Source organism: Ahaetulla prasina, chromosome 2 (genome assembly GCF_028640845.1).
Source record: "Ahaetulla prasina isolate Xishuangbanna chromosome 2, ASM2864084v1, whole genome shotgun sequence".
In the NCBI taxonomy this organism is placed as follows: domain Eukaryota; kingdom Metazoa; phylum Chordata; class Lepidosauria; order Squamata; family Colubridae; genus Ahaetulla; species Ahaetulla prasina.
Window position 1 is genome coordinate 166,999,862 of NC_080540.1, and position 27,322 is coordinate 167,027,183.

Below are 27,322 nucleotides of genomic sequence, written 5' to 3' on the forward strand. Positions count from 1 at the left end.
GTCTGAGTCAGCAAAAGCCTACCCCACAACCAGGGGTGAAATGCTCCCAGTTTGGACCGGATCGCTGATGGCGGCGGGTGGTTTGGAGAACCAGTAGCAAAAATCCCTAGCCCCCCTCATACCCAGCTGAGCCGCACCATCATCAGAGGTTTTTTTTTTTTACTTTTTCTTCCGCCGAAAAAATGCTTTTAAAAGTTAAAAAAAAAAGCCTCTGCTGAGTTGCCTGATAGTCAGAGGCTTTTTTTTCCTTTAAAGGCAAAAAAAATGCTTTTAAAAGAAAACAAAAGTTTCTTGACGATCAGGTAACAGCTGGGATCGCCAGAGCCTTTTAAAAGCATCTTCAGCCGAAGAGGTTGTAGAAAAAATGCTTTTAAAAGTAAAAAAAAAAAAGTTGGCCACACCCACCCAGTCACATTATCCACCACCAAGCCATGCCCACAGAACCGGTAGTAACAAATTTTACATTTCATCACTGCCCACAACTGCACATTTGCATTTGTTTAGGTTATGGATCTCTTTGTTTTTAATCATCCTTTTTGCCTGGTTGTGAAAATGCTGAGCAGATTAGTCCACTTCCAAAGCTCCACAAGACTTCCTCATGGTAGCTAGCTGTCTTTTTCTGAGGAACTCCTCTGCTGAGTAACGCTGCTTCTCAACTTGTGGCTCAAATTGGCTTCTCATCCACATGGCGCTTGGGACCTCCTTTTGATGCTACCGCACAATCTATCATGAGAGGAGATGGGGGGGAGGGAGGAGGAGGAGGAAGTATAGATGCATTGACCTGATGAGGTCTAGGGGAGGAAGGTGATGATCAAAGGCTCCAAACCTAACTCCTGAGTCCCATAGATCCACTTATTTGGGGTTTTGTTAGCTGAAGTTTTACACTGGAAAAGAGCCCCTGTGAATAATGCAGGCCAAACTTGCCGGAATGTAGGGAATAGTAGCAAGATGATTGTCCCCATTTAAACAGATAGTGCAGACTATCAGCTTGTTCTGTGATAAACTTTTACTATTAAATCATGATACATCTATTTTAAAAAACCACAATAGAAATAGGTTACCATAGGCGGCCACCTGCTTTTACTAAGCCAGAGAAGTGCAAAGGTGTTTGCATAGAGTGTTTCCTCTTAGTGTTTACTAGTCACAATGGCTCCACACTGTTACCAAAATCAGAAGTCACACATTTGTGATGCCTGTGGCTGGAAGACAACAATGGAGAGGGTGTTTGCCCTTTACCTCTTCCTTGTGGAAAGTCAGCAGGATCTAATTGGAAACTATGGGGAATCAGGATATTTAATTAGAAAGGCCTTTGATACGAAATAATAGAAAATACTTGTTGCTAGGGTTTTAGATTTTGGCAGTGGTTTGCTCTCCAGGTTTGTTTCCATTTAGTTCCCGAATGTTTCATTACCAAACTAGGAAACATCATCAGTGGGATTTTTTGGTCCTATTCCTATTTAGTTTATATATTTAGTTTAGTCTTGTGTGCAGGTGTGGTCAGTTGGTCGCATGATGGGTTGTTCGTTTGGAGCTATATTTAAATTCTGAGCAGTTGACTGGTTCTCTTGTTGATTGGTCATTCAAATGGTCTGGTTTCTTACATGTTCATATGCCGGATCTAAATCAATATGCTTGCAAAGGCCTTTGATGTGATGCGATATGTATGAGGTGATCTATTGTTACAAAGGCCTGATGCTGCCTACTTCTGTTGCTCTATAGAAACATTATTATGATGAACAAGGGTAACATCCACATTCACATCTTTGGCTGTGCATTTACATGCACGAAAATATTTGCATGATACACATTACATACAGAAGGCACCTGCGGGCAGAGATGACCAAAGCAGCAGCAGTGTTCACAAAGGGTTCAAATGTCTTCATTCATAGAAAGAGGTGGATCACTTTAATTCTTACAAGTCATTCTGCATAACGTAATATATGTATTGTGAATCAGAGCCAAGTTCCTTTACACAAAGTAAGTTGTTCCGAGTCATTATCAAACGGGGATAAGGAATAGAGAGGAAAAAATGGCCAAGGAGATCACCGCTCTGAAGAGGGGCTCTACTAGATAAAGCTCTGAGAGACAAGGCTTCGGGGACTCTTCATGTCTAGCTTGTTGGCCATCTAGGTGTAAATGGTTAGCCAGTCTTCAGTTGAACCAGATCTCAACGTTTGTCAAAGCCAGGCATGGGGAAGGCACGGGCAAAGGTTTCAACACGCTGCCGAAGATCTGACAACCTCTGCTTTGTTTCTGGATCAGAAAGCAAAAAGGATTTGAAGTCTTGCAGTTTGGCTATGGTTGGGAAGAACAAAGAGAAGAGGGTAAATAAACTGGAGGTTGTCAACACATGGAAAAATACGAGCCACAGGAGAAAACCCTCTGGTCCACAAACGCTCCCAAATACTTCCTATTTCTCTTTTATAATTGTAATTAATCCCTAAGGCAGTTTTCCCCTGCCCTGACTGGTGAATATGGGAGTTTATCCAGCACATCTGGAGGACATCATGTTGACGAAGGTTGCCTTATAGCTTACTGGGTTTTCATATCCCCTCTGGTATGATGTATTTGCTTTCCCTCTCTTCCAGACCAGAGAGCAAACTAAAGAAATCTAGACTACTAGGTGTTAGCACATTAATCCACTTTCATTTTTAGCTGGGAAAATTTGAATGTACGTTGAAATTACATAGCAAAATCAATAACAAGATGGTAGGCAGCATTCAGAGGACGCTTGTTACCACGCGAGTCTCAGTTGAACCACAATTAAAATATAGCAAAGAATGTAACAAATCCATCAAACATAACCAAGCAGTTCATCCACATTTTCAGCCAATGCAACTTCTACTTCAACTTGCTGACTGGAAAAAAAAACCCTGGCCAATAAGTACCAGCAGATTCTGGCTTTTCATAACACACTGACTTACAGGTCTTCTGCTTGACATCCAATCCAATCTGGATTCCTTGGTCAATAAACTCGACCACCTTTTGGAAATCAGCTTCCTGGAACCGTCGGGAAGTAAGCGCAGGTGCTCCTGTGGAAAGAGTCAAAATAATTTCAAGAAGTGTTGCTTTTAACATCTAAAGACCAAATTTACAAACAAACACACATATAAACAAACAAACAAACAAACAAACAAATGAATGAATAAATGTGAAACAGTGGTGGGTTTCAAATTTTTTTATTACTGGTTCTGTGGGTGTGGCTTGGTGGGTGTGGCAGGGGAAGGATACTGCAAAATCCCCATTTCCTCCCAATCAGCTGGGACTCGGGAGGCAGAGAATAGATGGGGGCGGAGCCAGTTAGAATTTTTACTACTGGTTCTCCGAACTACTTAAAATTTCCACTACAGGTTCTCCAGAACTGGTCAGAACCTGCTGAAACCCACCTTTGCTGTGAAACCCTGAGCGGATAAGGCTTTAGTGTGGTGCAAGGGTATCAAACTGGCGTCCCACGGGCCAGATGCATCAGGAGCAGGCCACGCCCACCCCAGCTCCGCGAATGGGGAAAAATGTTGCAAAATGTCACGTGACAACAATGTGACGTCGCGAGTTTGACACCCGTGCTGTACTGTATAAAGAAGACAAGAAAAGTTCCCATATATACAGGGGTGTAATTTCAGTTTACAAATTCCCCTTCCCATCTGTATATACAAGCTCTTCTAAAGCAAGGTAAGGGATGGAGATTAATGTAAAATATGTCTAAGAAATGCTCAGCAGCAGGTAATTCTGAATCCTGCAACATCGGTGTTTGCAAGGATTGCATTTAAATACGTTCAGCCGCTGAAGGAATAGTAAGTGTTGAATGGATTCTTCTTCCAACCCCATGGATCTTCCCAAAATAGCTTAAAGTGCTAAAGAGTAGATTGAGGATGCCCAAAATAAGACACCCCCCCAAAAAATGTCACTGTATTTGCTGAACAATGTTTCTGTAACCTTGGATGTAGTCCATTCTGTATTAATGAAATATGCACCCATTCCTGATTTTCTAAACTAGTTGACCATAGGGAAAAGCATTTTTTTAATGCATCTGAAATTAGGGTTGCCATGGTGCATAATCATCATTTTAAGACTCATCATCCACAGCTCTGAAACCACACATAATCTATTTTTTAAAAAATTCCTTGCTCTTACCAAGTCGCAAGCCTCCAGGTGTCAAAGCACTCTTGTCTCCGGGACAGGTGTTCTTGTTAGCAGTGATGGACACTAGCTCCAGTACTCTTTCAGCCCGGGCTCCATCAATACCTTTTGGGCGCAGATCCACTAGTACTAGGTGGTTATCTGTCCCACCTAGTCCGAAAGAGTGAGAAGAGTTAAGTTTTCTCCAGGCAATTTAACCAATCCCCAGCAATCCTCCATAACTGTCTAGTTTGGTTCTGCAACCCAACAAGACAGACACAGACTTCAGAGGATAATTAGAACTGCAAAAAAAACTATTACTACCAACCTGCCTCCCATTGCACAGGTCAAAAAGAGGGCTGTGAAAATATTTACAGGCTCTCACATTCTGTACATAAATGGTTTCAACTCCTCCCCTCAAAACGACGCTATAGAGCACTGCACACCAGAACAACTAGACACAAGAACAGTTTTTTCCTGAACGCCATCACTCTGCTAAACAAATAATTCCCTCAATACTGTCAAGCTATTTACTAAGTCTGCAATACTATTAATCTTCTCATCGTTCCTATCACCCATCTCCTCCCACTTATGACTGTATGACTGTAACCTTGTTGCTGGTATCCTTACGGTTTATATTGACTGTTTCCTAATATGATTTGATTGCTTATTTGTTCCCAATGACTATCATTAAGTGTTCTACCTTATAGTTCTTGAATGTATCTTTTCTTTTATGTACACTGAGAGCATATGCACCAAAACAAATTCCTTTTCTGTCCCTTCACACTTGGCCAATAAAATTCTCTTCTCTTCTCTTCTCTTCTCTTCTCTTCTCTTCTCTTCTCTTCTCTTCTCTTCTCTTCTCTTCTCTTCTCTTCTCTTCTCTTCTCTTCTCTTCTAGTTTTGCCCAATCTGGTAGGGTAGCCTCTAGATCAGAGGCTGTGGCCTATTTGCAACCAGGCCGCATGAGTGGCAGGCCGGCATGACCGCCAATACTAGTGTTCACAGCCCCACTCACCAATGATACAAATGAAGCTAGGTGTGTGCGTGCGCATCTGTCCCTCACACAGAACCATCCCCTCTTTCTCCTCCCGCCAGGCCAGGCCAGGCCGCCAACCCAGAAAGGTTGGGGAACGCTGCTCTGGATGTAATGGATAACTCCCATAATTCTTATCAGCAAGTGCAGACTGCTCTACACCTCTATAATTAGAGGTCCATTTAAAAGTTATTTTGATTAACCTCCAAATACAATGGCCCTGCTGATTTTCAATGCAAAAGTGCCTCTTGTTCAGCTTTTTCTGTCCAAGTCAGAATCTCCTGATCCCAGCTAAGATATGGCAGATATCTCCTTCATGAAGTAAATGAACTCTTTCACATTACTAACCCAAACTCCAAGCCAACAAATCCTGTGTCAATGATTTCCATGGGGTAACTATAATCTCCTTCAAGGTCTCAGAACAGGATATAGAATCCACCTTCCCTTGAGCTCTCAGAGCAGAGATATAGATAATATAAGAGGTCATGCCCCCGTGTACGGGTTTACATGACTACTTTGAGAAGTTCATTTTCATCTCTCTCTTGAACCTACTTTTATTCCTTTTTATAAGCAATAGACCAAACTGCTAAACAATATATATATCTCTAATCTGATTTTTCTGAGATTATTATGGCATAAGAGAAAGCAATTTTTACCAGGAAAAGATGAGACAAAAAACTCTTAGAAAAGCATTTTTTTTTTACTTTAATGGGCAATATTTTTGCTACATCTCTGATTCACCTGGGGACAATAGTGACCTCCATTGTACCCACTAAGAATTACCCCATTACAAGGCACATAGCCCTGAAAACTACATATACAGCGATATTAAGCAAATGCCTCCCCTGGCACAACAAATTTCATGTTATGTTGTTTACCTCAACATAATAGGGATTTTATCTTGTTTGAAAATATTATATAGTTCTTGGCTGAGTCGACCACCTGAATGTGCTCTCCCTCCTATCGCAATATTGTTCACATTCTTTCAAAGGACTTACTACGTTACCAAGCATCTGTCGGGCAATACCTACAGACCTTCACATCTGCACTATATACAGGTAGTTCTCGACTTATGACCACAATTGAGCCCAAAATTTACGTTGCTATCAAGACATTTGCTAAGTGAGTTTTGCCCCATTGTACGACCTTTCTTGCCGCAGTTGTTAAAGTGAATCATTGCAATTGTTAAATGAGTAACCTGGATGTTAAGTGAATCTGGCTTCCCCATTGACTTGGCTTGTCGGAACATGGCAAAAGATAATCACATGACCCTGGGGGACACTGCAACTGTCAGAGATGTGAACCAGTTGTCAAGCATCTGAATGTAAATCACGTGATCATGGGGATGCTGCAATGGTCCTAAGTCTGAAAAAGGGTCTGTTGTAACTTCGAACAGTCACTGAGTGAACTGCTGTAAGTCGAGCACTACCTGTACACCATTTTCACCTAGTGTGGCCAACAGCTCAGCTCAGAAAAAGCTGCTCCTATGTGTCACATCTTCACTATACCTGAAACAAGGTTGTATCCTCGTTGTAGCAACGCCTCTGCCATGGCCTTAGAGTTCTTCAGTACTTGCTGACAATACTCTTGGAACATGGGTGAACTGGCCTAAAGTGGAAAGGGATGCATGATTGGGAAGAATCAGCATTACTTTTTCTACAATGTAACTTACAACATTATAGGACATCATAGGACTCTTGATGTCCCATCATAAAGATTTAAAGGACAACTTTATAGTTGGGTTCCCACATTATGCTAAGGCCGTTCAGAATCAATCACCTTTTAGGGCAATAAATCTTTGTTAGAAACCATGATTTGTTCATGGCTTACTGATTAAAAGAGGGGTCATGGTGCAGTGGTGGGTTGCCCCCAGTTCGGTCCGGTTCTTGCAAACCGGTAATAAAACCAGCGGGAGGCTCTGCCCAACCACCCGGATGTCACTATGGTCGATCTACGCATGCGCAGAAGTGCCCGCACTCCCATTGCGAACGTAAAGGTAAGTAGAACCCACCCCTGCTGTGGTGGCACAGTGGTTAGAGTATGGCAGGCTAACTCTGCCCACAGTCTGGAGTTTGAACCTGACTGGTTCAAGGTTGATTCAACCTTCCATCCTTCCAAGGTCGGTAAAATGAGATCCCAGATTGTTGGGGGCAATATGTTGTAAACCGCTCAGAGAGGGCTATAAAGCACTATGAAGCAGTATATATTGTAAATCTATTGCTATTGCTATTAAAACTATACTATTATGTGAAAATAGGGACACATGGTTTTTAAGCGTATCTGGTGAATACTCTCCCTCAGCAATTCAAAGTTTTAAGACAAGAGCAGCTTTAAAAGTTAGACCAAGAAGCCGGGATTATTTTGCCTGTCTGCAAGACTAATTCTGCCCCGTTTACAGCTTGTTCAATTGAGCATGCTTAAAACAAGCATGGCTTAGTGTGATGTATTAATAGAACCTATTTATCTACCCAGCCAAACTAATATATCCAAATAACTAAGGCTGTGTTGCACAGAATCTCTTAAACTGCATTGAACTGTGTTGTTTTTTTTAAAAAAGTCAACAAATGTATTACTGGTAAACGTTAAATTACTCGGATGTTATATGCGTAATGCAAGATCACAGTGCATGTAGGCAATTTCCCAATCTCACAGTGCATGTAGGCATGCATGTAGCATCTGTCAGCAACTCCTTGAATCAAATGCATCTTTTCCCAGAATTGTTCTGCAGCTGCAGAGAACAGCTGCACAATCCTGGGAAAAGGTGATGATGCTTTAAGGAGTGGCCAACAGATGCTACCTGAATGTCTCTGCATTCTTCGTTCTTAAGCAACTTTTTTTCTTTTAAATCCAAAATATTGCACAGCTCAAATGCATTGCTATGTTAATTCCAAAACCTCCCATCCTTCTTCAAAGCTGAAGAAGCTTCTTGGATGAGAAGACCCAGAAAGTCCAGTTGCCTCTTGAAAAAGCACCTTTGGGACAACCATGACCTGGATGACTGAGAATCTCCATAGACTCCCATCCTCTGGATTACTCAAAGTTTGGTCCAGGCTTCCCTAGTTCCCAGAATTTCCACCCAGCATGGAACTCTAATCCAATGAACTTGGAGGACACCAAGTTGCGGAATGTAAATCTTAGTTTCCCCCAGAAGTATTAGAGCCACCATGCTGAATCAAATAAGGAAGGCGATCTTCTTGACAGCAAAAATGCGATAAACTCAGTTCTAAATTGACTCTCCGGGATTTAATCCACCATGACGACTTCATGTTTGTTGGCTCCAACATAAATCCAATCTAAGTCAGTCCCTGGGACTAAAAGTTCATTCTTCCAAGCTTTCAGACTCCTGCTGGAGCCCATCCTTAGAATGACCCATTTTGGAGAGAGAGAGAGAGAGAAGTTTCCTGAGGATGGGCTCCAACCCGAGCCTGAAGAATAAACCTTTGTGACCAACTCAGATTGGATGCTGCAACATTATCTTGGGGCACGCATATTTGCCTTCATTTGCCAACATAAATCCTCTAGTATTGTCCTTAAGATTAACTCTGGATTTACAACTAGATTGGGTGATACAAGCAAAATAGAGAATGTGGCATAGAAACAACCTAGTTGGCCATATTTTGGAATGGTTGAAGAACAAATGTTGTTCTGGCATCTCAGCAGATCAGACTGTAAACACAAAGGGCCAAGGCAGGTTAGCTGCTCTCAGCAAAATTATTCTCAGTTGCTTGTTGGAAGCTTCCCTTTTCTAAAGGCTGATAGATGTCCAAAGCTTTAGAACAGGGGTGTCCAAACTTGGCAACTTTAAGACTTGTGGACTTCAACTCCCAGAATTCCTGAACCAGCAAAGCTGGCTGAGGAATTCTGGGAGTTGAAGTCCACAAGTCTTAAAGTTGCCAAGTTTGGACACCCCTGCTTTAGAAGTACTGCTCATTCCATGTCAAATCAAATCAAAATCTTTTATTGTGGCCTATGGGCCAGAAAGCACAACATAAATACATCGACCTGTAATTCTTAATAAGACTTTGAAAAATATTGCAACAAAAGTACATAAAACACACTGTTGTAATAGTAATTGTAGCATAAATAGCAGTGGCAATCACAACATATCTGCTGAATTTCAACCACAGGTAGGATGGATGCAATGAATGGGAGCGCAAAATTGGGCAACCTGGAAAGAAACGTCAGGGTCTTGCTCAGATAAAAACAGTGACAGATACACATTGTGCTGTTTGCCAGGTTAGGGTTTTTTTATATGGGATAAATATATATTGTCCTTAATTCCCTATAGAGCAGGGATGTCAAACTCAAGGCCCGTAGGCTGGATCCGGCCTGCAGGGCTGCCTTGGAAACAGCGAAGGACTGGCCTGAGGTACCTCTCCCAGCAAAAATGGCAGAGGCCCTGTTTTCACTGGCAGAGCACTTGGGCCTCTGTAGGCGTCCCTGACACGAGTGACATTGAGCAGGCCATGCCCCCCCAGGCCACGGGCCCCCATGGCAAACACAACCCTGATCTGGCCCTCTGCTATAGCAAGAGTAACAAAGGAGCACATAACTCTACAGAGCCATCTTCACAGGGTCATAACACTGTTGGAAAGGGATGTGCAGAGGGTAGAACATCCAATTTGGCCAGGGGTGAAATGCTCCCGGTTCGGACCGTATCGCCCAATCCTGTAGTGTTGGCAGAGAGTGATTTGGAGAACTGGTAGCAAAAATCCTTGCCCCGCCCGCCCCCCGCCCATGCCCACCCAATCGCCCAGTCACCCACTTGCCACTTCTTTCTAGCTCACTCGCTTTTCCTGCCTGAATGGTAAGAATAGGTTGTAAAAAAATGCTTTTAAAAGGTAAAAAAAAGGCTCTGATGATCACAGCTGAGCCGTGCAATTGTCAGAGCCTTTTTTTTTTCACTTTTAAAAGCATTTTTATACAACCTATTAAGCTGTTCTACTTACCCCATGCCTCCTTTTGGCGTGCACTGTGCACGCATGCACCTCACGTTTGGTGCATGGTGCGCACTGCACGTGCACGTGCATTAGCAGCCAGCGAACCGGTAGTAAACCGGTTCAGATTTCACCACTGAACTTGGCTGAGGTGATTAAATTTCAGAAACAGAACTGAAGAGAGATAAGATGATGCTACTGCCCACTTGAGAAGAATCCATAAACCAAAGCCTTGACTACCAATCTTAAAACTGGTTTGAACATCAATATTTCATGTCAGTACCAGTAACTGTGCTAAAATCCACTCAAGATCACCCAAACCCCAAAGAAAACAGACCCCCTTCTTTCCTACCTGTTTCAGTGCCACTGCCACTGCAGCAATGGCATGGTTGTGGGGGCCGCCTTGCAAAGAGGGGAAGACTGCAAAGTTGATTTTGTCCTCCAGATTGTAAAGGGTCTCCTGGCCACTCTTCTTGTCCACAGAACGGACACCCTTACGATAGAAAATCAGCCCTGACCTGTGTGCAATACGAAGACGGAAGCATCAAAACAGAAGTCTCTTGGCTAGATGCTTATTGCAAAGCCCCTCAAATATTGCCCCACAAGGTGCAAGGCTGAACATATTCCCTTTTGCAGTCATAAAAAAAATTCTCCATCCATATAATGTTCTTCATCAAGACCGTGTTTGCAGTAATTCTACAGAAGCAAAGACAACAGCGGTGATTATAGCAACAGGAAGCAAATTCACCTCCATTTGATTCCGTCGGTAAATAAAAATGTACAGTAATTTTTTTGTTTTTGTAACAAGTGAAATCTCAGAAGTCATCAAAGAAGCTAAACAGAAATCAAACCAGAACTTTTCCTCTTGGGTTCAATTGAAAAAGAACTAGAGAAAAAATTTGGAACTTTGTTACTATATGTTGACAGCAGCAAGGCTATTGTATGCAGAAAAATGGAAGGACACTTCAATTCCCACTATGGACAAATGGTTGCAGAAATGGATGTAATTGGCCTAAATGACCATTTTGATTAAAGAAAAGAACATAATATCTTTTGTTTCCACATGGAGACCGCTTCTGAACTTCGTGCTTGATGTGGAGAAGAATGAAACTCTGACTTTGGGTTTTACCGATTACACTGATAGATCTTTATAGAAATTTTTTTTTTTTTTTACATTTATATCCCGCCCTTCTCTGAAGACTCAGGGCGGCTTACAGTGTATAAGGCAATAGTCTCATTCTATTTGTATATTTACAAAGTCAACTTATTGCCCCCCCCACAATCTGGGTCCTCATTTTACCTACCTTATAAAGGATGGAAGGCTGAGTCAACCTTGGGCCGGGCTTGAACCTGCAGTAATTGCAGGCTACTGTGTTCTAATAACAGGCTCCTTACAGCCTGAGCTATTCCGGCCCCAATGGCTTGTTCATATTATTAGGAAAAGGAAAAAGTTGTGATTTGATGTAAATCTGGTGGCTCAGACTGCTAAGACAGTCTGTTATTAACACAGCTGCTTGCAATTACTGCAGGTTCTAGTCCCACCAGGCCCAAGGTTGACTCAGCCTTCCATCCTTTATAAGGTAGGTAAAATGAGGACCCAGATTGTTGGGGGCAATAAGTTGACTTTGTATATAATATACAAATGGATGAAGACTATTGCTTGACATAGTGTAAGCCGCCCTGAGTCTTCGGAGAAGGGCGGGATATAAATGCAAATTTAAAAAAAAGCCTTATTTTACTATAACTGAGAGAGTCAGAAGTCAATACTTATTTTTCTTTTTTTTTCTTTCCTCTCCTCACCTCTCCTTCCCCTTTTCCTCCCTACTGCTTTCCTATTTACTTGGTATTTTACACTTTTTTTATAAATAAAAATCAATTAAAAAATGTTAATGGACGTAAAGAAGCTAAACAGAAATCTCAAGAGCTATGGGTTCAGAATCACCTCGCGGCGAGATGGGCAGCAAACAAATTTAATAAATAAATAAAGCAAAAATTCTGTATTGTTACCATTCCAAAATTTCATATACACATCCAAAAAGTGACAGAGACAGGCAATATTAAAAAAAAAGTTGTACTTTTTTCGACTTGCAATTTCACTTATTGGCTAATCAGCAATGCACCATCCTTTTCTGACTTTGTATTGAACTCCAAAGATAATCTCTGCTAATTAACTTTGGACTAAGTTTACCAGAAGCCCCAGCTGGCTACTCCTGCAATGCTAATGACTTGAATCTGATAAAACTTAGTCTGCTTCCTCAACAGATTATGTGCAGGCAACACCCTGCTTCCTATTACTCCCGAGTAACTCATATTTTCTGTATTGGGAATGACAGAGAAACCACAGAATCGATTAACCTAGAAGAAACAAAGTAGATCAAATGAAGAAAAATGTATTGCGTATTGCATCAAGACTTTTGATATATCTGCCCCAACACTGCAGGGAGCACCCAGGGGTCCTAGGATACTAGCACTGATGTTAGCTAGTTTGGATAATGAAACATCTGCAAGAAAACAACCAAACACAGAGAGCACCAAGTACCCCACAATTTGACCCTGAGCTACAAATATTCTCTACTATAGGTCAACACTATATATATATAGATGTCAGCTGTTCTCTACAGATTCTGACAACAATAGCCCAATATTATCTAGAAATGTTTCTGACACAGGATTTTTGAATATAAAATATATAACCTGTCTTGAAGCCATAGTCCTTGGTACGACTGCAAAAAAAGGGGGATACCATGGCTCCTTACATATTGTTAGATTACTGTATAGTTCCCCAAATCCTTCATCTCTGGCTGAAGGACATATATTTGCTGCCCAAGAATGGCACATGCCCGTCTACATCACGCTTTTACCTTGCCCCTCGCAGAGTCTTGTGAGTGGTGCTAGTCACCACATCAGCAAAGTCAAAGGGTGACGGGATGACTTTGGCTGCCACCAAACCACTGATATGGGCCATGTCAGCAAGCAGGTAGGCCTTCACCTCTTCACACACCTGACAAAAAGGGATAGATGAGAACAGGTAAGCTGACGCCACTTTGCCGTTCATTCAGTTTAACCTTTGTCCTCCCAATCCACTAAGACATACCTTCTTGATGCGGGCATAGTCAATGAGACGGGAATAAGCGCTGGTGCCAGCGATGATGAGACGTGGGCGGAACAGTCGGGCAGTTAACTCAAGCTGGTCATAATCAATGAGTCCTGTTTTGGGCTGAACAGTGGACAGAGAAACAAATCAATACAGGTGGTCCTCAATTTACAACCAAAATTCAGCCCAAAATTTATGTTGGTAAGTGAAACATTTGTTAAGTGAGTTTTGCTCCATGAGTTTTCTTGCCACGCTTGTTAAATGAATCATTGCAGTTGTCAAGTTAGTAACGTGGTTGTTAATAAACCTGGCTTCCCCATTGACTTTGCTAGTCAGAAACCTTCAAATTTCTGGGTTCTATCATATCGCAAGATCTCAAATGGACAGCTAACATCAAAAACATCATTAAAAAAGGACAACAAAGAATGTTCTTTCTGCGCCAACTCAGTAAGCTCAAACTGCCCAAGGAGCTGCTGATCCAATTCTACAGAGGAATTATTGAGTCTGTCATTTGCACCTCTATAACTGTCTGGTTCGGTTCTGCAACCCAACAAGAAAAACACAGACTTCAGAGGATAATTAGAACTGCAGAAAAAATAATTGCTACCAACCTGCCTTCCATTGAGGACCTGTATACTGCACTAATCAAGAAGAGGGCCGTGAAAATATTTGCAGATCCCTCGCATCCTGGACATAAACTGTTTCAACTCCTACCTCAAACGACGCTATAGAGCACTGCACACCAGAACAACTAGACACAAGAACAGTTTTTTCCCGAAGGCCATCACTCTGCTAAACAAATAATTCCCTCAACACTGTCAGACTATTTACTGAATCTGCACTACTATTAATCGTTTCATAGTTCCCATCACCAATCTCTTTCCACTTATGACTGTATGACTATAACTTGTTGCTGGCAATCCTTATGATTTATATTGATATATTGATCATCAATTGTGTTGTAAATGTTGTACCTTGATGAACGTATCTTTTCTTTTATGTACACTGAGAGCATATGCACCAAGACAAATTCCTTGTGTGTCCAATCACACTTGGCCAATAAAATTCTATTCTATTCTTTGCTAGTCAAAAGGTCACAAAAGGTGATCACGTGACCCCAGGACACTGCAACCAACATAAATATGACCAATTTCCAAGCATCTGAATTTTGACCACATGACCATGGGGATGCTGCAACCGTCAGAAGTGTGAAAAACAGTCATACATCACTTTTTTCACTGCTAAATGTCTATGAAGATTCTCAGTCATCCACGTCATAGTTGTCCCAAAGGTGTTTCTTTCAAGTGGCAACTGGATTTTCAGAAAGTCTAGTTGCCTCTTGAAAAAAACACCTTTGGGACGGTTTTTTCCCACTGCTGTTGTAACTTTGGACAGTCACTAAATGAACTGTTGTAAATCAAGGACTACCTGTATTGTCCTCCTCCAAAAGTTGGCAAAATTAGTACAAATACTTGTGCAGATCAACCTACAGGAAATACAGCATCTCATCATCATCTAAGCTTGCATTAAATCCAGCCAGGATATTGAAGTAGAGATGTTATTAGCCATCACTTCCCAGTCACTATATTCATAGCTGGTTGACACCACCAACGATCAGTTTCCTGATTTTCTAAAAATGTTTTTTAAAAAAAAACTGCAAGAGAATCCAAACAAGGTCATCCACAGAGAATCAGGCTGGAACAAAAAGGGAAAGAAATCCCTTTTAAACAAATAATTTTATTGGACTCCTGTAGCAGATTTACATAAATATATCCTAACGTTCTCCTTTCTCATTCAGTGCTGGCAGTAAGGATTCTCAGCCTTAAGCCTGTTTGTATACCTTGATGGTAGAAAACAAGCAACAGAGTGTGGGAATGACAGATCGGAAACTGTTGTGACCCAGGCCCAAGTAGGTAGTAGGAAACTCAGTGTAAAAACAAACAAACTTTATTCGAACAGCTGAGAATTACTTCATTCTCAGTGTAGTCCAACTAAATTAAAGCAAATTCCTCCCAACACAATTCCTCAGTCCTATCACCAACCTTGGTCCAATCAGGCAAACTGCCAAAGGCCTTTCTTGGCAAAAATTCAGAAGACATCGATATGAAACAAAGGCAACAAGACAAAGCTATTAACATTGTTTTCTGGCAAAGAGTCCAAACACCGTCACTGGTCTCTTTTAAGCCTTATGGGAGGGGCCAATCATCTCTTGGCCCTATTCCCGAGTCGTCCTTTTTGCTTGAGCTGCTCTTGCCTTCTGGCAGCTCTTCTCATGCGTGCATTAAGAACAGGCTCCTCCTGTTCCTCTGCCTCACTACTCTCAGTCTCTGGAGGCTCTGGAGTCCGTGCCTCACTCCCTGATGGCTCTAGCCCCACCTCAGCCTCCGACGCAGAGCCCTCATCCAGGCCTTCCCCAGCCTCCAGGTCTGGCCCACGCTCTTCCTCGGCCTCATCACTGTCCGAGTCCGTTGCCAGCTTTGCAGGCTGCTGGCAGACCACAACAGATCCTGTGAATTAGCCTTCCTCAACCAGACATCATCCAGACACATAGGACTGCAAGTCCCAAAGTCTGGCAGATTCCAGTCAACAGGGTCAAAATTCTATAAACCACCTTGAAAGTTGCAAGGTCATACATTTAACATTTAGCACACACATGAAGATGTAATAAAGGGCGCTAGGAGAGAAAGTGATTCTACATTTTAATTAAAAACAAAATAAAAGCTGACAGTAGGCATCAAGGTTAGATTCAACCACCCCAAGCATAACAATGATTACTTCAGACAGAATAGAAATTTAAAACATAAACTTAAAAACTTAAAACAAAATATAATTCAACCCAGGGCTCTAAGTTGGGAAGGTTATTCTGCGTTTTTGCAAAAGTTAAGAACCACTCAAAGTTGGATGAAGCCATCCAAGTGTAAAAAGATCTGCTTTATTCAGAAGAATGATCTTTGGGCACAGCATAACCAGAAGAGAGAGACATCAAAGCTACTAAGGGTGAACGGCAGGGGTGAAATGCTCCTGATTCGGACCGGATCGCCCAATCCGGTAGTGATGGTGGCAGGTGGTTCGGAGAACCAGTAGCAAAAATCCCTGCCTGCCCCCCATGCCCAGCTGAGCTGCACGATCATCAGAGGGTTGTTGTTTTTTTTACTTTTAAAAGCATTTTTTCTTTGGCCGAAAAAATGCTTTTAAAAGTTTAAAAAAAAGCCTCTGACGATCAGGCAACTCAGCTGGGATCGTCAGAGGAGGCTTTTAAAAGCATTTTTTTCTACAACCTCTTTGGTGGAAGAGGTTGTTAAAAAATGCTTTTAAAAGGCTCCTCTGACGATCCCAGCTGAGTTGCCTGATTGTCGGAGGCATATTAAATTATTAAATTAGTTTTTTAAGGGATGTTTTTTAATTATTGTGTGTATTTGTATTTTATCTGCCTGTTCACCACCCTGAGTCCTTCGGGAGAAGGGCGGTATACAAATTAAAATATTATTATTATTATTATTATTATTATTATTATTATTATTATTATTATTATTATTATTATTATTATTATTATTATTATTATTATTATTATTATTTTAAAGGCAAAAAAAATGCTTTTAAAAGAAAAGAAAAGCTTCTGACGATCAAACAACTCAGATGGGATCGTCAGAGGAGCCTTTTAAAAGCATTTTTTTACAACCTCTTCGGCCGAAGAGGTTGTAGAAAAAATGCTTTTAAAAGTAAAAAAAAAAAAAAAAGTTGGCCAAACCCACCCAGTCACATTAAACCACCACCACCACCACCAAGCCATGCCCATAGAACCGGTGGTAACAATTTTAATTTCACCACTGGTGAAGGGGTGATACAATACTGAATTGTGGGCATATATGAATGAATAAAGTTGGTGCTCATGAAATCCGATTTCTGTAACTTAAGGGTATGTGTCCACTTTTTCCTTCCTTCACAACTGAATCTGCATACTTTACTAATGGGTGTAATTTATTCTAATTTCTGTCAGCTGCAGGGACAGCCAGTCCATGTGTAGATTAAACTTTTCCCACCATCCTCTGAACTACTGGAAAACCTATTCAGTCATAATTCTGATTTCAGAAAACACGGCTCACACACTTACTGGCAGCACAGAAGCTAGACTGCTCTGTTTGGTTGTCACTGAGATTAGCATAAAAATCCAGATTTTTACAGTTTGATCATCATTCCCATCTTCTGCATGCATTCACTAAGTTTTGATCAGGAACTCTTTAGCACACCATTCTAAATCTGCACTTTCTTTCCTACTGTCAGAAGCAGTGAAGGAAATCAGGGCTGTGCAAATATTTTGAACTCCAATTTACTCACATTGAGTTTGTAAGGCATGGATTCAAAGAAGATGGACGTGGCTGAGATACGCTTGACATCAGACATGTACCCATGAGTCAGGCTGTCAAGAAGAAGGAAGACATTCTGTCAAGACAAAGCTTAAGCCTCAATCATCGCCCAACTCAAGCCAAGAAGCTAAGGGAACAAATATTTATGTCTAAAGGGATTACAAATTAGCCAGGCACTTCCCCCGCAAGGCCACCATGGGGGAGACTGGCAGCATGGGGAGAGAGGTGTAGATTATGGGGAGACACAAGGGATAGCAGTTCCCAGAAAGCGAAGAGGCAGATGCTCTTCAACATCATCCAACACAGACATCATCCATGTTGTCATCCAGAGATGACAGAAACTTCTGTAGGTCAAAACTAAAGAAAACATGGTTATGTCTAAATCAGATAATACGGAGGTAAGCCTTATTCTATGAGTTTTATATATTGCTGGTCAAAATAGGGTACTTTAAAAATTCCACTTATGAGTCATTCTGGGTCTTCTCCCTGCCTCTTCCAGCTTCTTCAGCTCCTTCTTCTTGTGGATCAGCAAACCCTTCAGATCCTCCCAGTTATTCTTGTGCACCATCCTCCTCTCTTTCCCCTCAGCTATCCCAACTGTGGCAGCCCAATCCTCCCTTTTCACCCCTTCTGATATGCTACTAGACTGGGACATCTCACAAGGCTTTCCTCCCCAAGTTTTATTCCCCAATCCACACACATACTGGCCCCCGTCGGGTAAATCCAGGCCCATAAGACGTTCGTGCGGCTGCAGCAAGGCTGTGTAGGTAGCAAAATTGGCCGGGGATCCGGAATAAGGCTGGACGTTCACCCCCCAGCGTTCAGGATCCAGGTCAAAAGCTTCAAGAGCCCGGCGTTCACAGAGTAATTCAATGCGGTCCACCACCTCAGAACCACCATAATACCTGCATCAGGATATCAATAGCCACAAAGGAAATGTTAGTAACAGAAAAACCCATAATGCCACTCTAATTTCTGAAAGAGAGAAAAACTAGAAGAAAATTTTATCTGTCTCCTTCATGCCACCACAGTGTATGAAGAACATTACCTTGGCAACCATTCCCTATCGAAGCATTCTGGCCACCCCTTCTCTCCATGTAAGTCTCTGCACCTTGTCCATAATAAATGTCCATACAACAATTTCCCCACCACCCCAGTTTCCAAAATATAGCTATAACATGTTTCTTATCTCCACCATTGGGATCAGATGTCAGTCTCAGAGCCAAAATATAACTGTTTCTGGCCCAAAATGGACCTTACTAAAATGTCTGAGGCCTCTTCTGAAGGCAAGTCATTTCATGTGGCTGGCAAACACCAGGCATGTGGGAAGGATTCAATAGGATCTACATTCTCCCTTAGCCTTCACTCCCAGATAATCCAAGAGAATAGAAAATAGGGCTTCCTCCTCCTGACAGAGTAATGGATATCTCAGTACATATATCTGTATCGGTGTATATAGTAAATACATATCACTTTGTGGCAGGCAGACTGGTGTAGTGCTTAAGATGCTGTAGGCCTGGAATGGAGGGATCATGCTCCTTCAAATGTTGTTTGACTAGTGCCATGATGGCGAACCTATGGCACACGTGCCCAAAGTGATACACAAAGCCATATCGCCTGGCACGCATGGCCTTGCCCGTTTGTCTTCCAGGTTTCTGGTGCACACGCAAGCGCAATAATCAGCTGTCCTTCGCATGCGCGGCAGTGCCGGAAACCGTTGTGCGCATGCATGCCAGCCAGCTGATTGTTGGGTGTGCATGTGCATCAGAATCAGGAAGTTTGGCTTTTCTGGAGCATGATACCTTCATGGGCACAGCAGTGCCAAAAACTGGCCTGCGCATGCACGCCGGCTAACTGATCTTGGGCCGCATGCGCGCTAGAATCTGGAAGTCTGGCTTTCCCAGACCGCAGCTCCGACGAGTTGTGTGGCTGCACACACAACATTTCCACGCGACCTTTTCGGCCCTCAGTGCCGAAAAGGATCACCATCACTGGACTAGTGATTAGGACTGGTGGACATATTGGAACCTAACAATTTTTTTAAGGCCATATAGGTAGTCCTTGACTTACAACTGCAATTGAGCCCAAAATTTCTGTTGCTAAACAAAGATATTTGTTAAGTGAGTTTTGCCCTATTTTAAACCTTTCTTACCATCATTGTTAAGTGAATCACTGCAGTTGTTAAATTAGTGACATGACTGTTAAATAAATCCGGCTTCTCCATTGACTGTGCTTGTCAGAAGTCGCAAAAAGGGATCACATGACCCCAGGTTACTGCCACTGGCATAAAAATGAGTCAGTTGCCAAGCATCTGAATTTTGATCATGTGATCATGGGGATGCTGCAACGGTCATGTGAAAAATAATCGTAAGTCAGTGCTGTTTTTTCAGTGCTGTTGTAACTTCGAGCAGTCACTAAAACTGTTGTAAGTCAAAGACTACCCTATTTTCCTATTCTAAGGCAAACTGCTGAGGATAAACTCAGGCAATCTCTTTTTTAATCTACTCACATGCCTGCCCAGTCTTTTTTTGTCCCATAATAAAGTACACTACCTCTTGCCTGGATAGCCCTCTGAATACTTGTTGTTGAGACACGATCCCAGAGCCTCCAAGGCAGCCCGGCTACAGAAATTCTGAAATTGAGGAAAGAGAAAAAAGGAAATGCTAGATAGGGAAAAAAAGAAAATGAACCTCAATGACATTTCTGACTCTCTTATGCTAAAGACGAAAAATGCCATATTTTATGGAGTGACAGATTAATTTAGATAAACACAATGGGAAGATCAAGCTGCTCCTTCTTTGACTCTTCCAAGTGGAGCCAGTGCTGTAATGGCCACTTTGGAAGCAAGCAATAGCAGGTGAGGGTGAATATCTAGTAGAATAGAATAGAGTAACAGAGTTGGAATAACAGAGTTGGAAGGGAAGCTGAAGGTCTTCTAGTCCAGGGGTCTCCAACCTTGGCAACTTTAAGACTTGTGGACTTCAACTCCCAGAATTCCTCAGCCAGCTTTGCTGGTTGAGGAATTCTGGGAGTTGAAGTCCACAAGTCTTAAAGTTGCCAAGGTTGGAGACCTCTGTTCTAGTCCAATTTTCTGCTTAGGCAGGAAACCCTATAGTAAAAGAGGAGAACTCCAAATCGGGAGAGAAATAATATTTTGGAGTTCTTAAATTTTGGTTAGGCAGTATGAAAAATATATTGCTGGTTTTTGGTTAAAGGTAATTATAATCCTTTCTCCGTCCATTAATATTACAAGAAAAGATACGAAAGACATTACAGACTGTATAATTCTTGCAACAATTTTTTAAGATACACTATTTTGCAAATAGAGAACCTAAGTCAACAACAGAACAGCAATCCCAATAAGTTTATCTAGGGAGCTGCAAAGAGTTGAACTAGAGACTTTCAATCCATATTCTAAAAAAATGTACTGGATTGAGACAAATGAACAGACATCAGGCCAGTCTACTGATGAGTATTAGCCGTGCTCTGCGATAATACATCCATTGCAGAGGGAATAACACTTCCATGAAAGGATGGAAATCTATCACCTTTGCAGATTGTTGGTTTTCAAGAAAGATCTGATTTGCTACTGTACCAGGAAGTGTGAGGGACACAATAAAAATGCAACTGAAACTTCTTAATTTGTACTCTTAAAAGATCTGGGTGCATTTGTCATTATGAAGTAAAGTGACTAAGCCTCTGCTGAATACAGGTAGTCCTCATCTTACGACCACAATTGAGCCCAAAATTTAGCTTGCTAAGTGAGAAATTTGATAACAGAGTTCTGCCCCATTTTAAGACTTTTCTTGCCACAGCTGTTAAGTGAATCACTGCAGTTCTTAAAATTAGTAACCGGGTTGTTAAGTGAATCTGGTTTCCCCATTGACTTTGCTGGTCAGAAGGTCGCAAAAAGCGGATCGCATGACTCTGGGACACTGCAACCGTCATAAATGTGAGTCAGTGGTCAAGCAACCGAATGTAAATCACGTGACCATGGGGATGCCGCAATGGTCCTAAGTGTGAAAAACGGTCCTAACTCACTTTTTCAGTGCCGTTGTAACTTCCAATGGTCACTTAATGAACTGCTGTAAGTCGAGGATTACCTGTACTATGTTTTTAGGTATTAAGGAAGATGACAACATTCCCTCATTGGAAAGATCCAAAGTAAAATGCATCTAATTCATCTTCAACCCAAGGCTGAGGAAGAAGATCCTTCTCTCACTCACCTCTGAGGCAATGAGTTCTAGACCCCGGCACTGGCGATCTTTTTCCTGCTGTACCAAATCCCACATCTCAGGGTCACTCTCTGCCAAGCTCTCCTGCCCAGTCCAGCCTGAGGCCTCCTTGGAAGAAGCTGCAGCTGCCTTGCTGTGTTGGGCTCGCAGACTCCCCCTTGCCTGGCAGCATCTTTGTAGGGGCTGAAAAGGTAAAAGAGCAGACAGGATCACAAAAGAGCCAGCATAAGCCATCCCAGTCAAAAAAACAATTGATTCTTCAATTGTTATCTACAGGAGGCAAAATCCTTTACTGGAAACCCCATTAATACATATTCAAAATAGCCACCTAGGACGGAGAACTTTACAGCTCCAGGTGTTGTGGGATAAGAATGCCAAATAGTTCCATCCCATAGGACCAATGTTTATATCCATAGCAATAGCACTTAGACATATACTGCTTCACAGTGCTTTACAGCCTTCTCTAAGCGGCTTACAGAGTCAACCTATTGTCCCCAACAATCTGGGTCCTCGTTTTACCAACCTCGGAAGGATGGAAGGCTGAGTCAACCTTGAGCCTGGTGAGATTGAAACTGCCAAACTGCTGGCAGCCAGCAGTCAGCAGCAGTAGCCGCAGTACTGCATTCTAACCACTGCGCCACCAATTACGGTATAATTTAAATGATAGTTAAATTTCATTTGGGAGTCCAAACTTGGAAGGTACTGAGGTCAACAATCTGAATAAGGAAAGAAAGCATGAAATTAGGAAAAGTCTGAGGAAAAATGTCTGGCTTAAATAAGATGATTTTCCTCTCCCCTCACCAGGCACCAAGACAAAAAAAGTCTTATTTAAAAAAGAAATTTTTGGAGACTTCCTATAAACCAGGATTGAGGGACCCAAGCATATTTCCAAGGACATCAGATTCCACAGTGGAAGGCCTACCAGTACTTCCTACTGGTCCCATTCTTCTTAGTTCATCTCAGAATGGGACCTTGAGCCTATTATCTGACAGAAGAAACAGAATCATTGTGGACAGGGAACAACTCAGCAGAGAGATAAGTCTTCCAAAGCAGTAAAATATTGCTTCATAGCCAGGAGAAGAGCATTCTGGAAACAGAGAATTCTGTTTCCCAAATCATCACTCATAATTATATGCCTGATGCTGTGCCTTCAAAGAGAGTTGCAAGGGAATTATGACAAAAGAGGGGAATATCCTGCATGTGAGCCTCTCAGAGACATCTGACTGACAACTGTGAGAAACAAAACGCTGGACTAAAATGGGCCCAGGTCTGATCAATAGGGCTAGTTTTAAGTTCAGTGAAGTATCTCCAGATGATTGATTGCAATCTTAAGAGCCAATGCTTGTCCTTCTATTGGGGGAAAGACTGCTCCTATATAAAAATTCCTCTATCCCTGAAGAAACCCCATATGTTTAAAGCAATTTCCCTTTTTCGAGACCAGTGAGGGAAGGGCCACATCCCTCAAAGATGTCTTTGCAAGGTTTAGGGTACAGTTCAATTCTTCCTTCATGTAATTAAGATCACATGAAAGTTACTGCCAAACCAGACTTGGCAGTAATCTCCACTCTTGGGTCCTCAGATGTTCCTGCTCTACTATCAGCATAAGCAATGGCAAAGAATGATGGGAATTATATTCCAAAAGCATCTAGGGCATTCAAGTATGGGAATTACTGCCTACATGGATTTCTACTGCTTGGAATTCTCCAGATACAGTATATTAATATCGCAACTCCCAATAACACAAAGAGCATTGTCAACAGAGCCCATTGCGGGATCCTTGATGCTCTCTGAGCTTGCTTGTTTTCTTGCAGATGTTTCATTATCCAAACTAGGTATTACCCTATTACCAGGAATGAAATCCAGCAGGTTCTGACTGGTTCTGGAGAACCAGTACTGGAAATTTTGAGTAGTTTGGAGAACTGGCAAATACTACCTCTGGCAGGCCCCAGAGTGGGGTGGGAATGGAGATTTTGCAGTATCCTTTCCCTGCCATGCCTACCATGCCATGCCCACCAAGCCATGGCCACAGAACCAGTAGTAAAAAATTGGATTTCACCACTGCCTATTACCCTAATTTGGATATTGAAACATCTGCAAGAAAACAAGCTCAGAGAGTACCAAGTACTACTGACCCCTCATTTCAACCCTGAGCTACAAATATTCTCCTTTATTAAGAGCCCATTGCTTCTGGAGGCTGTGAGGTTGGAGGAAAATGGTGTAAAGACTAGATTACCCAGTAAATTACAATGACCCAGCATAGATCTTCAAACCAACTCTCTTTTCTGCCATGCTGGCTCTTGCAGCAGTGACCAGTAGCAATTATGTTCATGTCAGAACTAGACGATCATCACACAAGTCACATGGATAGCAAGAAATTTAAATTGCAAGTTTCTGTCATCAGACACCTATTGAGCCAATGGTAGTTTTTGAAGATTGGGGGGAAAGGGGGCCAATGCAGGCAAAATATTACTTTTGCTAACATTAAGGAACATGGTGCCATATACTGGCAAGCATGCAACCCAAAATTGCTGAAGCTAGTCAGCTTCCCTCCAAGTTGTCTCAGTGAATTTGCAGAATGGCATTTACATTCCTTAGAGCATCTTACCCAAATGGAACTCAGAAAAGGAATGATATTTGGAGCCACTTGACTCAATGAATGAGCAACGAAGTGAGAACTCAAAGGACAAAGCTAGAGGGGCGAGCGGGACAGTCAATTTCAAGGTCTGGTAAGATGGAGATGGCTCTGTGCTGCAGATGGGCAAGTAGGCCTCTTCTAAGTAGAACAGCAGAGGCCTCTGTTTATGCTGCTGAGCTGGTAAATCCAGACAGAGAAGAACTGCTAGATGCATATGTGCCTAGGAAGCTGGACTGGTTCCCTTATCCCCGCCACTAAACTTCATTTCAAAGTAAGGCTGTTACCACAAATGACAGGCACCTTGAGGGAGGGGCAGGAAATGGCTTTCATTTTCTTTATTAAAGGGATTATCAACCAACCCTCATCTCCTCTCCAGATGATGCAACGGCATTGTATAAGTTGCATCAGCAAAGTTGCAAAACTTAAGAATGCACCAAGTTTGGCTTTAAGGGTGAAATATTCCAACACTGTTTGCCAGGGGGGAAAAAATAAAATTTCTTTTTAAAGGAAGGAAATATTTGACAGGTTGCAAGGATAGATTTGCCACACAACCTTTAATCTTTTTTTGTTGTGGTGGGTTTTTTTTTTTTTAAAAAGAGACTTTTAATGACATTATCTAATCAACAGTCTACAAATCAGAGAACAATTTTCCAGGGGCGGGTCATTTTATTGACGGTTCCAGGGTACAACAGAGTTACTGCCAAGAGACCTTTAGCCAGGTCACAGAATAGCTGCAAAAAGTTAAGTTTTGTCTCTGATCTATCCCTGTTCTTTTCTTCCTGCCGGCCGGAGGCTCTAACCCATTCTGTAATTCCTCTCTTCAAAGCTGCAATGTCAGATAGGACAGTATGTGAAAGAAAAGAGATGTTACAAAAAATTAGCCCATAAAAACCAGCAAAGCGTGACTGCTTGGAGAGGTTTCGGCTGATAATAGTGTCTCAGTCCTGAACGTCAAGATAACTCTTCGCTTTGCTCTGTGCCGCTTCCAAGAGCTATTAGCCAGAATTAAATAATAATTGAGTAGCAGAATGGCAACGATCTGTGCCGCTATCAGATCCCTGCTATAAGCCCCAGGCGGGCATATAAACTCCTTACCCAAGAAACTCCGATTTCTAAACTTGCACACTTAACAGTCCCGTTCAAAACAAAAGATATAAAATGAAGTCGGGCGGGAGGGGGAAGGAGGAGGAGATGGATTTTTCCTGGAGCAGCGAAACTTTTTGCTGTTCAGAGAAGTAGAAAAACTGAACCGAGCGTGGAGAAAACAGCTTAGGCCTTTTTAAATAACCCACCACCCTACATGCGGCTCGGGGGGCGGGAAAATGATCATTGAGGTCAGATCCCCGATTCTTTGCAATTCAAGTCATCCGCTCTCCATCCCAAGAGGCCCCAAACATCAAAGACCGCCGGCTCAAAAGCGCTTCTCAGAAGTTACCAATGAAGCAACTGCCCCTCTTTCTCCGCATCTCTGCTCCCACTTCAAGTGGGCAAAGCAACTTGGTCTCTTGTCCTCCGCAAGAGCCCCCCCATCTCATTCGAACCGCATCTTACCTTGGCAAAGTGTCTAAAAGGAAAAGACAGCATGACAGCCTAAGACGAGGAAAGTGCAAACTGCTGTACAAGCTGTTGCTAACGTTTAAGTGAGTCCAAAGACCAAAGAAAATCGCTGAGCTGGTGAAAAGAAAAAAAGGAAGAAAAAAAAGGGAAACGCGTGGCTCTTCCTTCGCCACTGCCAGCTACTACCGGGTGCAAAAGGCACTATGGGAGATGTAGTTTTTACTTTCGATGCGCCTTCTGCTTGCACTTATTATCTGACGTCTGGCAAGCGGTGACTTCAGGATGGGCATCTGCGGCAATCGCTGGTGTGGAAGGAAGGAATTTTCTTTCAACCTGTCTCTTTGAAAGCGAAAGCAAGTGTCGGTGACGTAATACCGAAGGACCTGTTCTTAATATAACCTTAAGACCCGTAATGGGGTTGTTGCATTCGACTTTCATGGTTGAATTTGGGTGAAAACACCTCCCGTTTATCCAGAGAGAAAATTAGAAAGATGGCTGCTTTTCCACGACATTGTATGATTGCCTGTTTAATTCATTAATGTATTCCCACTCCACCACACAAGCTGTATAGTGTTCTTATTTATTTTTATTTATTTATTTTTGTCACACAGTATATATAAGCATAAGCATGAAATAATTATACAATATATAAGCATATATATGAGTATGAAATAATTATAGTAATTTAATATAACGAAGGAAAACAATAGGGCAGGAACGGTAGGCACGTTTGTGCTCTTATGCACGCCCCTTACAGACCTCTTAGAAATGGGGTGAGGTCAATGGTAGATAGTTTTTGGTTGAAGCTTTGGGGATTTTGGGAAGAGACCACAGAGTCAGGTAGTGTATTCCAAGCATTATCAACTCTGTTACTGAAGTCTTATTTTCTGCAATCAAGATTGGAGCGGTTAACATTAAGCTTAAATCTATTGTGTGCTCGTGTATTGTTGCAATTTTAGAATAGAATAGAATAGAATTTTTATTGGCCAAGTGTGATTGGACACACAAGGAATTTGTCTTGGTGCATATGCTCTCAGTGTACATAAAAGAAAAGATACGTTCATCAAGGTACAACATTTACAACACAATTGATGGTCAATATATCAATATAAATCATAAGTAAATAATCAAATAAATAAATAAATAAGAAAATAATCAATTGAAGCTGAAGTAGTCTTTGACAGGAAGGACATTGTTATTGTTTTTTATTTATTTATTTTTGTCACAACAGTATACACAAACAATTGTCATAGATAAAACAACATATTTTGAAGAAAATATACATATATATATAAAAATATGCATCAACTATATCAATTTGATATGATGAAGGGAACAATAGGACAGG

The 27,322-nt window shown here is 41.8% G+C and overlaps 1 protein-coding gene across 1 annotated transcript; it reads right to left on the minus strand.

Annotated features, from left to right (window-relative positions):
• Positions 1 to 1,878: 1,878 nt before the first annotated feature.
• SHMT2 (serine hydroxymethyltransferase 2) lies at positions 1,879 to 26,143 on the minus strand. Its single transcript, XM_058171418.1, has 12 exons — positions 25,969 to 26,143; positions 21,774 to 21,965; positions 20,100 to 20,179; positions 18,252 to 18,452; positions 17,519 to 17,600; positions 13,184 to 13,306; positions 12,951 to 13,090; positions 10,442 to 10,607; positions 6,661 to 6,760; positions 4,132 to 4,287; positions 2,925 to 3,032; positions 1,879 to 2,295 (listed from the first exon to the last, which is right to left on the minus strand). The coding sequence occupies exons 1-12, from the start codon at positions 25,999 to 26,001 to the stop codon at positions 2,168 to 2,170; spliced, it is 1,509 nt and encodes a 502-aa protein (XP_058027401.1). The 5' UTR covers positions 26,002 to 26,143; the 3' UTR covers positions 1,879 to 2,167.
• Positions 26,144 to 27,322: the final 1,179 nt, after the last annotated feature.

Bases quoted from the DNA above. Each gene is read 5' to 3' on its own strand.
- SHMT2 (XM_058171418.1), bottom strand. From the start codon at position 26,001: ATGCTGTCTTTTCCTTTTAGACACTTTGCCAAG. The intron at 13,091-13,183 runs GTATGTCTTAGT...CCTTTTTGTCAG, and splicing joins ACTATGCCCGCATCAAGAAG to GTGTGTGAAGAGGTGAAGGC. The intron at 4,288-6,660 runs GTATAGTGAAGA...CTTTCGGACTAG, and splicing joins AGGATACAACCTTGTTTCAG to GTGGGACAGATAACCACCTA.